Consider the following 15,518-nt stretch of genomic DNA (forward strand, 5'->3'; position numbering starts at 1 on the left):
TCTATTATATAATGCAATTGTGTCCATTTGTGATCATGGTACGCTTTCGCGATTATACTGCCCGGGATATATCTACTTTTCAAATCAGCGACAGAACCTCGTTTCTCTATTTCGCCTTTCCCGCCTCTGTCTCGTGAATCTTTTTTCTTCGTTCACTGATTTCTCAGACTGCGCAGCCAACATATCTATATACTGTATTCGTATTCGCGAATCTCGTTCTTGCGCGTATCAACGCCACGTAATGACTCTCGTTTCTGCTTTCGATGCTATATATTTGACAAGAACAATCAGACTAATGTAACTTGTCAAATTATGAAGCACTTTCTGAAACAAATATATTTCTCATTTTTATTATTATTGAAAATTAATATAATTTTAGTATCAGTCAATATTGCAATATTGTTGAAACATTGCAAAAATGTAAAATAACACATAGTTATTATTTCAATTTAATAATATTTTGAAGTTTTTTACAATATTTTTTAATAATTTATAAGCCTATATATTTATAAGATTTCTAATTTATTTCATTAATATTTATCTTTTTAATTAGCATTTATGATAAATAGCACTAAAAATGCATAAATATTACAATTTATCAATTATTTATATTGATTAATTTTCAAATTTTGATATAGAAATTTTATATTATTATAATATATTCAAAATATGTAGTTAAAATTTTTCTTTTTTTTGTATTTACTATATCATTTATTTGATATTTTTGAAAAATAAAAAATTTTTATATATTTATATTTACGATTTTTTTTTCAAATGATAAATAATGAGATACATGATATTTAGCATTTCTATACTTTATTTTTTTTTTTTTTTTTTTTTTTTTGAGACTGTTAGATTGTTTCCAGTGATCGGAACTCAAGATGCGTGCTAATGCTCTGCGCTCCAGGAAAGCGCGCATTGCGCTTGCGCATTTCCTCTGTGTAGTATTACGAAGACGGTACGTAGGAGGGGATAAAGCTTCCCGCGCGACTGCGTTACGTCACGCGTACGTCACGTGACGTGTACTCAGACACCGGTCGTGTCCGTTCTGTCTGTAACTCCATTCGAATAAGTTAATAATATTGTCGAACTACATAATTTTACATATTAAATAATCAAAAATAAATAATCATGTAATTAAATAATTTGAAGCTGTTTATTTACAAAATAAATGAAAAGGTGACATATGTGATTTTTTTATTGTAATATTGGTTTGCACTTTTCTTGACGTTGATTAATCTTACAATGTCTAATTAATGGTTTTTTTCTTTTCTTTTCTCGATGTATTGTACTAATTACCGAATAAAAATGATGAATGCGAATATTTATATTATTGTGATCTTTCCTCTATTATTCTAAGATCGACAAATTAAGATTTGATTGGTTACTATGTTCCCCTATTCTTTCCTTTATAATGTCACTGTAGTCTGGTGCATTTTCAGCATTTTATAAGATCATTCGTTTTTCTTTTTGTGCGTAGATTGCCACCCGCGGCTGGCAGCAGCAGAAAAAGAGGAGAGTTGAGACACGAGAACGGGCTCTCGACTTCTTCGTCCTCGGCAGCCGGCGACGAGAATCGACGGTCCGATCACAGAGTCTCAATCTCCCGAAGGATCTTAAAGAGAAACAGAGCTCGTCGTGGAGCGAACCGGCAACGTCAGGATGAGCCTGGAAACGTTGCTGGAAGCAGCGCGGTTCGTCGAGCAGCAAGAGAAAAAGAGGGAGCGCCTCGCAAGCAGCTCTTCCTCCTCCTCCGATCATCCGCTTGCTGTAGCTCCCCACTCCAACCATCACAATTCCAACGAGCCACGTGGTGAGTACCACGCGCCACTTTTCGGCGACCGTTCACATATGAATATGTAGAATAGCTTAACGCACCGAGTTGCGTTCTCAAAATCTTCCATGAACTTTATATTTATCTGATATAAATAATATTACCAAAATTATGCTTTTTCAAGAATAAATTTTAATTAAAAAACAAAATTTGAACAAAATATATAAATTGTGAGAAAGATTAAAAATATTCATTTATTTTGTTATACATATACATTTAAAATTTGATCATTTTTAATATTAATTTAGAGAATTTATAAATTGTGAATTCAATAAGTTTATCATTATGATAAATAATCACATAATTTGAAGCAGAATTTTCTTTGTGTCTAATTTAAAAAAAAATTATCAAAGAAATTCATATGCTTTTTATATATTGCACTATCACAATAATATTGTAAAAAATGATTATCAATGCTTTTATTATGATAAAAAGAAATAATTGAAAAATAATTTCATACGAAATGAGAAACACTGCACTGTACATGCGAATAGCACGCGATGACCCACGCGTTCACCGCCTCCAAATTAGGTATGATTTCCCTCGCAACAGTGATTCTCAGACACGTTGATGGCCTTTTATGCGTCACGCAGTGGAAAGTTCCGTAAAAAAATACTTCAAAAATCTATGCGCGAATTTCTCTTGCATTCTAATCAATTTAGTCAATCTATTTCTATAGATTGATGTTTAGATTTGATGTTTTCTCTTATAACGAGCGCAGTGATGCTTTAAAGAACAGTGAAGATATGTTAGAGGTAGCTGGTTGATGCGATAATAATCGCAAAAGTGTCCGGTTGATCGCTCGAGGGATACCATTCTCGTATCCCTTTGATTCCCGCGTTTTCCCAGGTCAATGACTCAACCGGCCGATCCTGTAAAGCGAGTCTTAGCACACGCGAAAGAGTTCTTGACGGGCATGAAACGCGCGCTGACTGCACGCTACTATGCCATCGGTCTCTTTTTCTACGATTATATTAAATTTGGTTAAGTCAAATGATTCATCGCAATAAAGTTTTGTGAAAAGATCGCGGAATCAATTGACATAGTTGATTATAAGTTATATAATTATTGCTGAAATAAATTGAAGCAAATGTGTGTATGATTGTGTATAATTTACTATAATAAAAAAATCCGGATTTCTAATCAAGATTATTTTTCGTATAAACTTTTCTAATTTTTAAGATATCGAAATTCGAAATTTACGAATGCAATACATAATTCAAGTTCGATTTTGTGCGCATTTTTCTCATATATCGGATTTATCGCATATTGATTAAACGTTATCTTGCGAGGACGTTAAAGTCGAAGGTTTTCGTGTTAATATCAATTGCGTGAAAGTGTATCACGATTGACAAGCAAGCAGGCAAACTGTTTACAAGTTACAAGGAGATAGAAGGTTGAAAAGTCAAGAGAAGGTAAAGGAAGAGATAGAAAATAGGGAGGGGATGAGAAGGCGAGCGATTTAGTGACCGTATGCATCGGTTTCCCCTCTAGTCGTCGATCTAACGTGAACCAGCCATCAGAAACGCGCACGTCTATATGTATGTACAGAGAGGCCACTAGACACGTATAAAGGCAAAGAGGCACAACCAAAGAGTAGCGGAAGTTAGGTTTAGGTGGGAGCGCACGTAGAGAAGGGTACATGTTAACCTGTAGTGGGGAACCGCGTTGGAAATGTTATGCTATGAGGCTATACTGGCGAAGAGAGAGATAGGAAGTGATGGTGGATTAGAGAAGTGGGGATACGCGATATCGCTTTTGGAGGGGTAACGATGGTGACCGTGGTGCTACGGTGACGATGGTAGGAACGAACCTGGATACGCTAAGGTATAGTGGGGAGTCAGACCCCCGGTCACTGACTCTAGAAACTACGACAGCTTTTGTGCTTCATTCACGAGCGCGCCACCTACTCGTGCACGGCAGTTTATGTTTGCCAGCGAACATCTTTTCTCTTTTCTTACCACTTTTATCTTTGCGTCTCTGCATTCGTTCCCCTCTTTTTCACTTCACTCAGAATTTCACCATTTATCTCTCTATCTTTCTCTTTCTTCTTTGGTTGCTGTTTCATATGTCGGTATCATATTTTCTCAATCATCTCACTTGCGCGATACCTATGTGGCTTTTTCCATCGTTATCGCTCACGCATCTGATTTATCACGCGGTTCGTTACGATCAACAACAATTCTCGAGCATGCAGTGATGGTGCGCACGCTGCTGCACACAGTATATAGGAGTACACAGTGGACACAGGCTATCGATGGCGAAGGTGGGAGTAGGGTGTAACGCGGAGGGGGATCGCGTAGGTAGCCACGCGAGATGCATTGTATGCCCGCGGAAGGAAGGAAGGCAGGCATAAAAAAAATGCATGCGATACAGGTCAGATCGATCTTCTCGTTTCATACGTTCGTGCGCGTCGACGCACATCCAAATGAATGTGTCAAGTGAGTTGGCAAATGCAATTTAAATTTACGTGTCATGAAAAGAATGGTTATTAATATATCGTTATTGAATAAAATATGAATAAGTTTTATCTGATGATTTAAGCAAAATTCATTTGTGTAGAATGTTTAAAATTGAAAATTATTTTATATATCAAGTATTTTATAGAAATAGAAGTTTTTATTAAAGAATAATGAGATTAGAAAGAGAGAAAATTTACATATAAATATAAGCATATGTAATAATGACATGTTATTGCGTTGGACTATTTTTCCCGTGGGTCATGATGAAACCTTAAAGGAAGGTGAATATACATATAGGAAGATCGATCCCTTGTTTTCACGGTCACGCCTCTATGCGCACAGTTGAAATGCGACAGGAGATGGGGAAAAAGTACATTTGACGATAAATCTCGGTTTTATCCTTACTGTGTTATTTTTTTTCACGCGACATCACAAGCAAAAATTTTTGTTATCGAATAACTTAATGATAAATGAGTTTAAATAAAATTTTTTGCAAAGATATGCGAACAAATGATCTATTAATAAAATGTTTGTTGTTTTTTTATAATATTTTTTCTTTATTGTACAGTAAAATGAAATGTTTTTTTTTTTGAATCAAATAATTAATTTTCAAATGAATATTATTTTATTTGAAAAATATAATAATAAAATAGATTTATTTTCTATTAGAAAAGTTATGTTTGAAATTTATAAAAGTTAATAATTTAATTTTATAAATTAGAAGTGATTTATAAAATGAAAAACGAGTATTGGTCTTGCACATGAACTCAATCGTAATATGGATGATTTAAACATTGTAATTCGCTCCCTATCTCCGCGCATCCGGTCTGTTACCGCGTTGCGCGTGCTCACTGGTATGGTGGTGCGTAATATAACAGGCAATGCGCGTTAAACGATAATTTAAGTCTGTCTATCATGTACTTAAATGATGCTTTACAATTCAGGTTTACAACTTCATAGTATATGTTGTATCGAATTTGTATTTAGTAATTTGACTATGCTAAAAGTATAAATTTTTTAAAATAATCCATGAACATAGAATTATTTAATTTCTCTTTATTATTACATGCAATTGATTTAAATTCGATTTTTTGAATATCTATTTGATATTTTTTCTTTTTTTTAATATATATGTTTTTTAATTCTAATTTTACAAAATAGTACAAAATAAGATTAATGATTTTTTTAAAATTTTCAATATATAAATATTATATAGATTCTTGTTTCATATATATATATATATATAAAGTTTATCAATATTAAGATTGATATGGTACTGCTTAACTATTCCAGAATTCTAGGTGTGTAATCGACCACTACACCATTGCTAACCACTCCTATCGCACAGCATCAGTCAATGTGCATTGTATGCTGTTCTATAAACTGTTATAGAGGTGCTCGTAATCTATTGATAGTTACATGTCGAGACTCATACTGACCAAATATGCGTAGATTAGCCATATATAAAAATATACACCATAGAAAAAAGAAAATAGAGGATGAAAATATGAGAGGATTGTGAAATAGAAAAGTAGATAAAAAATGTGAAAATAGTTTTTAAAAAAATTGGCAATCACATATTCATCACTGGAAATATCACAAATGGGACAAAGACATTAATTCGACGAATCAAATATTGGAGCAAAACAAAGTAGGTTAGATTAGAAGAACGGATAAATAAGGGCAGATAAAGCGGAGCAGAACGCAGCAGTGCACTGTGTCGACGAACGAGCACGCGGGCAAATGAGTTGCACGAATGCGCATGCGCTTTGTCCCCGGCAAACCCCCACCATATGTGTCCGGCCGCGTGGCGTCCTGATCAATTGCGACGTTGCCGAGTCTTGGCTGACCCGGTGAAAGACGGAGGAAGAGAGATAAAGCAAGACGGTGCTCCCCGGCGTTTTCATTTCTCCCCACCACTCAATTTATCGTTACCGCTCACCCTGCCGACCTAGGGGAATATCCTTGCCCGTCCCTACTGTCGTAGCACGTGGAGACGCGCCTCTTTCAATTTTTCATACCTTATCGACCTGTGGATTCAACCGTCCATATGCCGCGGCAAGATGCCGTTTAAGAAAATCTAGGAAAGAATCAGGAATAGAAACACGATGAAGGTACAACGGACTGACGTATAGCATTTATTTCTTTTGCATTAGTAGCTACTATTTTTCTGTTCGTTGTATGCTATTACATTTATCATAATATTGTGTGTAGAGAATAGGAAAGAAAGTAATATTGAAAAATAAAATACATTTAAATATCTAAAAATTTTATTTATATATTTTAATATATTTTAATTATTAGGAGAATTTATTTTAAAATTTTACAATAAAAATACTTTTTTCTCTTTTAAAAGATTAATAATTTTTTTCGTTATATTTTTCAGGTGCCAAATTAAAAAGGGAACGTACAGAACAAGATGATTTATTTTGCGAAGAAAAAATGCTTATTATCGACGGTAAGTGTCAATAAAAAAATTTTAAATTTCATACGTTTTTTTGCATAAAATAATAATATGAAATGATACGAATGTACGATGATTTAGCGCAATCGGTCGCATGTTTTTGTAGTCGAGAAGATTTTATTTAATTTTTAACTTTTATAAAATTCAAAACATATAACGTTTTTTTGCGCTACTTTGAATCGTACATATATACACGGTGCGCACAAATAAGTCGCGTACACCGTTTTAATTAACCAATCGATTGTCCTTCCTGTTACGGTGATCATGCATAATTCACTGAGTTCGAGTAGTTTCACGCAGTTGCCTTCAATTCCTAACCTGTCGATCGACGAGGATCCAGTTTCTCTACGTGACGAGGCACCGTGTCTGTCGTTCTTTAAACCTTTGCGGTGCCAACGAACACGGAAAAACACGGTGACGGTTACTAAACAGAGATAAAGGAGCTTGTATTGGAACAAGCTACGAAGTCAAATGATTCAATCAAAATGTCGTTAACTCTCTTCATTTTTTTTTATATTTATAACTTTTTTTTAAGTCATCGAATGTATAATTTGTCGATCTAACGATTTTCTTTCGCTCCGATTACGTTTCGAAATGTACACGCGACTTCGCGGCGACCGTTTCAAGTTTCAACACGTCACGGGATGTAAGTACAATATATACATATATTAAAGAGGGAGATAGATCGAGACAGCGTGCCCTCGGGCGACAAGGACAGAGTGTCGCGGGTGACTGGAGGCAGTTCTCGTGCGAACGGAGATGTCACGGAAAGCGGTGGCGGAGGACCGAGAGGAGATTGGTCGGCATCGCTGCCGCCGTCGCCACTGGCGGCGTGCACGGGTCGACGAGGTGGGGTAAGGGAATAGGGGATCGTCATCCTCAGGTTGGAGGCGGTGGCACTTACGTTTAGACTTCAGTCGGCACCCGCGACTCACGCGGTTATGAGTTTCCTTCGTTTATCGATTTATCCACGCAATCGTCCGATCGGTACAAGTGATCAATCATTATTTCGTCCGATCAGTATACATTTATACGTCTTACTTATCGACCGATGATCGATTTACAAAATTATTCGATGACTACAACGCGACATTTCCACATCGATTGATATGTTATAGTTTTTTCTATTTCACTTGAAGAATACTTCGTATAATATCGATTCGATTTGTGAAGTCATATATACAAGAAGTTAGACCGTCTGTTAGATACGCAAAAAGGTCGCTGGTCGAGGTTGCAGGCACACCGATATTCAAGACGCAGCATTATCATTTACGATTACACAAGTCGGGAATCTGTCGAATGAAAGAACCACATTGCGATTTAGGATAGTGTTATATATGATCTATAATTTTATAAATTTTTAAACGTTATCTCGAAAAATTGTTCTCGAAGATAAATCACAAAATTTATTTTATTATCACGATATTACTTCGAAAATATTGAGATCCGTATGATCGATCAATAGAATTGAAGAATATATTCATTTCATGATATTTAAAATTCATAAAGCGAATATTCAAAACGTTTAAAAGGATTTCCATATTGAAATTGTGCATGTCAAGTTTTGAATATATCGAGATCGAATGCACAAGAATACTTGTCAGAAGCAACACCACGCACAAAGTATCGGGAGTGTTTCGAAAGTTCTAATTTTTTCCTGCCGGTATAAACAGCGACATCGTCGTGTTCACTTGTCGTAACCGTTTCCCCTCTCTGTGTGAAACTGTGACGCAGCCCTCTCTCCTTTCCACGCGCTTCGCATTCCCGGTCGTTTCCACTTCTTTTCGACGGACCACTTGGTTCGACGTGTCCTGGACGACAATTTTATCGGTCATCGAAAGGCTATGCGTCCACAACGATTCGACCGTCAGCCAACGACGTCTTTATCTACCTCGTGCACACGAATGATGCTTCGTTTTTTGAGTTTTTCGACAAGAAGACGCGTGTCCCTTAAGGAGAAGCTCAACGACGTGTAATCGTGTGCATACTGATTGAAGTTCCTATCGAAGAAAGTTCCCAAATCCTTTATATTGGAAAATTATCATTATAATTACACCATACTGTATTTCTCGTTCGATCGTCACACATGATATCTAGTTTCTTGGTTATAAGCAGACGAGAAGATATCGATAGAAGGAAACACGATCTTGCCATTGTTGATTGCAAATTCATGGGTTTTATGAAATATCATCGACAATCTGGGATTATAGAATAGAAGATTGCTGGAGAGAATAGCAAATGGATATAGAAATCGTTCTTTAGACGTGTTGAGAAAGGAGACTTGGAAAAAAGAAAGAAAGAATATTGAGTGTGTGTATATGTCAGTATATGTATATCTGTAACGGCTAGTACAAGCGTGTGCTCGTTTTTTTTCTTCCTTTTCTTCTTTTTTCGTTCTTTCGACGCGTGTTCGTACGACAGAGAGCAACGTGTGTGTGATCGCGAGTGATCGTCAAGAACATGGGAGTTCTGTTGGTATCGGATGGCACAGCGGCGGTTCAACCTCGTATGAATTTGAACACTGTTAAAGCTGCGGGAGCGCAGCGTGCGATCGACGTTGGTAACGAGACGAATAACAATGTAAACGGCCTGAGAGACGCGAATAGTCCGATGCCGACGCAGGTCGTCGGTATAATCAACGTGGTCAACGACGAGCCGGTGCGCAGCTGGATGCCACCTCCACCTAAGAAAAAATGGATACGACATTATCTGCTCGGTGAGCCAATCTTTTTCTATGATTTTTTTCCTGTGTGTTTTTCATCTCGATTTGAACGCCTCGGATTTTTAGTTTTTATGAAATATCGTTCGTATAAAGATTAATATATATTATCTACTTAGATACGAGTGGTATCGGAATGATTATGATTGTATGAAGAGTATCAATTTACACATACTGTTAGATAGTTCAGTAAGTAAAATATTATGTGAAGAATATTCTGTAGTCATCACATGGATTTTATTTATAAGAAAATGAAAAATATATGTCACTGATCAAGTGATATTTCAAAAAATTGGACATTATGGAATAATTCAATATTAATTTATATATGATGTTGTATAATTATCGTTTGATATAATTGTTAAATCTATTCTGCAAAATATTAAATTGAATAAAAATAATAAGAAAAAAAAAGTGTTGTTATGCTATTAGCTAATAGAAAAATATATTCTTAAAATAGATTCTTAACATAAAATTGACATTTTTGGATTTCATTCATCGAATATTATTAGAAGAATAAAAAAAAAATAAAAAATTATTCGCGCTTCAAAACGAAGTTCAATTTAATTGTACACAATGATATTTGTTTGATAAAATAATATAACCTTAAAATGAAAAAGGAACTATGATCGGTCCTAAAAGTTTCCCGCGTTTGAGTTAGCAATTTGAAATTAATCCAGAGAATGGAGTTTGTAGAAATTTTGTTGAATTGTAACAATAATCAAGCAGACGTTCGTCGAAAATTAAAATTATAATTAATAAATTATAATTACTTATACGAAATATATATTTCATCTTTTATTTTCACAAATAATTGTATTTAATTTTTATGAATTCCATCTTATAATGATCCATTTCTAACAATATTCTCAGATTATTACTTGAGAGTTAAAATTCAATATTATTGTTTCTAATTCATTTTATATTTTTATTATATTTTTTTATTATATATTATTTTATTGGATTGTTTTTTATCGAAAGGACAATTTTTCATTTAATTATCTGGATTCATGAGGAACGATCGAACAGTTTACATCCATATTACTTCAATATTGAAAACGCGATAAAGCCTCGATCCGACGATAACCGTGTTTCAAACGTCTTTTATCGATCAATTACTTGGGCAAATATCCTGTAATTAGAGAATGTCGTGCAGATAATGAACAGAAAGGGAAACTCATGATTTACGCAATTAAACATGTGTTGGCTAGTTACAGAGGAACTTGATTTTTGCATCACGTTTCCGTGTTTATGGATGAATGAACGCGATAGAAGAAGCTCATTAACAATCGTGACAATCGTGGATTTGTATCATGTGGTCTTGTACCATTTAATATATTTGATATTTCGCGTTTGCTTGTAATAATTTACAAATTTCTTTTTTTGTGACTAGTTTTGGAATTAATGGAATAGAAATTATTATAAGAACTAGCTTTGATTTTTTTTACTTTATTTCAATTTGTTTTTTTTTCTATTAACTCGTAGACATTATACAATAAAAATCTAATTTTTTAATATATAATCAAACAAGTTTTTTTTTACATATATCACAATAAATATATCACAATATTACATTTATATATATTATATTTATTAATGAATGGAAAAAAAGAAATGAAATATGTATTGTTATAAATATTTTTTTCCTGCAATTTAACTGAAATCAAAGTTTTCGATATTTTAATTTATTTTATAAAATTTAAAAAAAATTAAAGCAAAATTTATTAAACTTCCATATTATTTATTATATCTTCATCGACACGAATAATTATTATTTCGATTGAAAAAAAAAATTTGAAAAATTAAAAAAATATTTATTTAAAAAATCGACGTTACTCCATAGTACAAAGGATAAAAGATTTCCGTTCGCGATTTCAATTCGCACATTCGATCCGCTCGTTCGATTTGCAAAATTGCTACGGTGTGCACGGGTGTGCTTCTAATTTTAAAGCCGACTCGGTTTGGCGTGACATCAAGGCAATTATACGCGTGTGCATTCGGCACACACCGTACGTTACCGGTCCCCTCGCGATACCACCGATTTCCTATTCCATCTTGCCCACGGGTGTCCGCTTTACTCCTAGTCGTTATCTCGCCGGCACGTGGTCGCTCGCGACGCCGTATCGCGGCCGTGACACTGCACTTAACCATCAACTAGCAGTCGTAACAATTCCCTGCGGTTACAGTTTTCAACGGTGGCGGCAAGAGCGCGACGAGCAACCGGGTCGACGGGCAAACCCACTCATGACGAAATATATATCGCACTTTTTATCGATCACATCATTACGACCGTTTGTATATACACGTTTACATTACGCGATGTCGTTGATTTGTACACGCATGCAATCGATATAATATGTACGCGATTATTAATATTTTTAGTAGAATATGATCTAGAAGTAGGCTATTGAAGAGTGGGATGTTCTTCTTTATCGACGTCATTCAACGATAGAGAATATTATGAAATATTATGAAATTCTTATAGTATTCATGAAAATGAATCTTTAAATATCGTTTGAGAAATTTGAATTTAAAGTATAACCTTTCTATATATATGTTAAAACTGTTGAAAAAATATAATAATTAAGTATAATAATTTTATTAAAGATATAATTTAATATAATAATTTTTTGGTGCTAGTGACATTAAACTAGTGTTTTTCCAGAACGACTTTTGATTGGTGATTTTTGAACTTAGTTTATAACTATTTTTTCGAAATCTTTAAGTTATTTTTGTAATCTATGTGAATCGTACGATTGTAAAATTTCGTATATTCAATTTTTTTATCTATGCTTACGCGATTTAATAAAATTTTCGTTTGATGTAATAACAAAAATTTGCTACTCGTTCTCGATCTATAATAATATAAAATATCCTACGAAAAAAATGATTCTATATTAAAAAAATTAACATTAAATTAACAGCCTGTATAATCAAGGACTTTGTTATAGCTTTTACGAAAATATTCGATTAGGATAGATAATTCTAGGTGACTTTTTTTATTGGCAACGCAATTGAAGCTGCTCCCGTTAGAAAAGGTTTCGTTTAACGAAAGACACCGTTAAAAGGAGCCATGTCTTTTTTTCTTGAGCATCGAGGATGCTTCGACTTTAAAGTGGTTACGCACGCACAGCCTATAAATATTCTTTAGCTGGACGTTGGGTTCTCGCGTTACAGCAGGACCACTGATTGAGCTAGCAGGGATAGATTGGCTAAAACTTTAAATACGATTGATTCTGACCGTGAACCATCGATTTGGAAGTTTACTTTTGTAAGAAAATTTTGAGAGATCAATCAGATCTCATTCTACTTACATCGAAATATTCGCGATAAAATTTATAAAAGGAACGATAATTGGGAAAAATCTTAATTATTTATAAATTATTAAAATTGGAAATTATTGAAATATAAATATAATTATTTTTTTATTTTTATTATTTAAATAGAAGAAATTAATTTTCTACTCATTTTCGATTCGAAACAAATCTCGAATCGTGGATATTCAATCGATCCAGAAGGATTTCGTCAGTCGAAACGTCGCATCGTATTATCACGTGAAGTGGACTTCACTTTTGATGTCGGACGTAAATAGGCGTGTTTACATTTACATCTAGTTACTTTGACCTCGAACCGTAAAGGCTGATTTCATGCCGATTTCGCAGATAAAAGAACAGTCACGTTCTTTCGTCTCTGACCATTTTAGCTCATCGCGGGGAATTACCATTCGAACGTCCGTCTAGACGGGCAGGCTTGTCTCTATAGTCTTTAATCTTAGCCTGCAGTTCCTCTCTTCCAAAGGATTTTGTTGGAAGATATGCTCAATGAGAGCCATTCGTGGTTTTAATATCTGTGAAAATATCGATTATAGATTCAAGTCTTCTTTATTTCTTTATATTGTTTCTTCTTTTTTTGAATATTTCCTCTCCTTTTTTCCCGATTTCTTTGCGAATTTGTTTCATAAATAAAATAAATTAGAATTTTAAATGTAATTTTATAAATTTTATTTATTATTCAATTATGAAAATTTCTCCCTTTGAAATTATACATATATAAGAGAGACTATATTGTAGGGCAGAATAATGATTATTTATTGAGAATAAATTTTAAATCATTTCTCTTTCTTATTATAATAATTGTATTTTAAAATAAAACTAAATCTATTTATCTATATTATCAAACATTATAAAATAATTTCGATATACAATTGTATTTTAAATTGTTTCCTTGAAAGTTTATTTGCAATTTAAAGATTGAAATTATGTTTATAATTTTATCGAGAAATTTAAAGCACGTGCGTATGAATATATCAATACATTCTTTCTTTTCAGCAACCGTAAAAGAAACTTTTTGCATTGTAAGGGCTCACATTGGCTGAATAATTCAATCCACGATCGACAAACGCAATTTTCTTACTTCCACACGATGAATAAATAATATTTAATTTAATAAAACATGTGTCAACGGTTTAATGGATAAGGAAAAGGCTTTCTCCATTTTTACGCGTGTAACTTGAAAATTCGAAATTCTTCAGATATTCTTAATAGCTTCTTTTCAAGTACAAACTTTTTTACTACCGTTTTCTTTTTATAGTTCTCCTTAGTAACAAGCTTCTCCGAGTTATACTAGGTGATTCAGTCGATGTAAAGTTTACGCGATTCCAGGATAAAAAAGGAGAGCTCTGTATCTCATTATTTAATAACTCATAATTTAAATAACTCTTGGCAATAATTAATTCCAATATTTTATAATTATAATTTATTGTTACGTTTAATTGTTGGCAAACGTAGTAAGAATTTGGAAAATTTTTCACGAAGTGAAAGGAAAGGAATGTTATTTGGTAAATTTTCTAAAAATTTTGAATACGATTTTATTTGAACAATTTGTTTGAGTTTGGTCTTTCTGAATAAAATTCGAGAGACAGACATTTGCTTTTATCTTGTAACAAAAAAAAAAAAAAAAAAAAAAAATAAGAGAGATAAATGTTTGAAATAAAGGCAGATACGAGTGAAGATAGAATGCAAAATTTGGTGGAAAGATTTAACCTGTCGAACCTTGCGTCAACCTTCTTACGCAAGACCAGACTTCCTGTCCCTGTTTACAGAAATTTATCACGCGAAGTAGGCCATTCGATAAAGGCCGACGTATAATCACAAAATTATATTCAATATTGGTAATAACATATTGCAACAATGCTTTACATTATAATTTCGTATATATTTTTACGAAGATAGAGAAATTTATTAGAAAAACAATTTTAGAACTTTAATCGGAGATCATACATATATACATATTAGAAAGGGCAAATTATTGCCAATTTTTTTGCATAAGTCATGATGCAAATTTTACAAATATAAATAACGCTTTAATTTTTCATACATCTTTTTTTTGAATATATCATTATTTCGATTTCTTAAAAAATATTTTGTGACAAATAAAAAAAATATCATTTTAACGAAAAAGAAACGAAATTAAATATCAATAAATTGGTGCATAATAATAAATAATAGGAAACGTCAAAATATTATTGTGAACGGGGAAGCATCAAAGAGAGATCATTTTTATCGCTAGCCAGTGTGGCGGCAAGAAACTCTCGTTTCTTAGAGATCGCGTAGTCGCGTTTCAAGGCACGTTTTAACGTTATTCGTCGAAGGCGGCGTTGCAGGCGTGCACCGAGTGCAAGGTATATCGTGGTTGCTTTCTTGCTTCTTGTTCTCGTGGTACGTACACGCCGTCTTTAAGCCCGGAATAGATTTAGGAAGCGTCGAGCTATGCGACGAACCTTTGCCAAGTCTCTTGGTACATGAATGAGTTAGTTGCATGTGCGTACACGTGCTGCGCTAATTTATAGCATCGCGACGAATGGAGCCGGCCCTTCGAGCACGAAAATTGTGAGATCCTATAGGATCGTTGTAGCGAAACCTTTCGATCGTTCGTGAACCGCAATTTTACGCTTCCTTTCTTTTTCATCAATTATCAGTCCATTGGTATTATCATTTAATAAAGGGATTCTTTTTAATCTGTTAATTTTAATGATAATAA

The 15,518-nt window shown here is 33.7% G+C and overlaps 1 protein-coding gene across 7 annotated transcripts in view; it reads left to right on the forward strand.

The window, feature by feature from the left end:
- Positions 1–15,518, forward strand: part of LOC122715216 (max-binding protein MNT-like) — a 32,549-nt gene that overhangs the window by 1,006 nt on the left and 16,025 nt on the right. For 4 of the 7 annotated variants that reach the window (XM_043937227.1, XM_043937218.1, XM_043937247.1 and 1 more), the window contains 2 exons: positions 1,481–1,813; positions 6,683–6,754. In XM_043937227.1, coding sequence (XP_043793162.1) covers positions 1,663–1,813; positions 6,683–6,754 — 223 coding nt within the window. In that variant the 5' untranslated portion in view covers positions 1,481–1,662. Of the gene's footprint in view, positions 1–1,480; positions 1,814–3,600; positions 3,662–6,353; positions 6,411–6,682; positions 6,755–7,690; positions 9,477–15,518 lie in introns of those variants that run through there. The other 3 variants (XM_043937254.1, XM_043937264.1, XM_043937208.1) reach the window with 3 other exon arrangements.

Source organism: Apis laboriosa, unplaced genomic scaffold (assembly GCF_014066325.1).
Source record: "Apis laboriosa isolate Shangri-la unplaced genomic scaffold, ASM1406632v1 scaffold112_cov148, whole genome shotgun sequence".
Lineage (NCBI taxonomy): Eukaryota > Metazoa > Arthropoda > Insecta > Hymenoptera > Apidae > Apis > Apis laboriosa.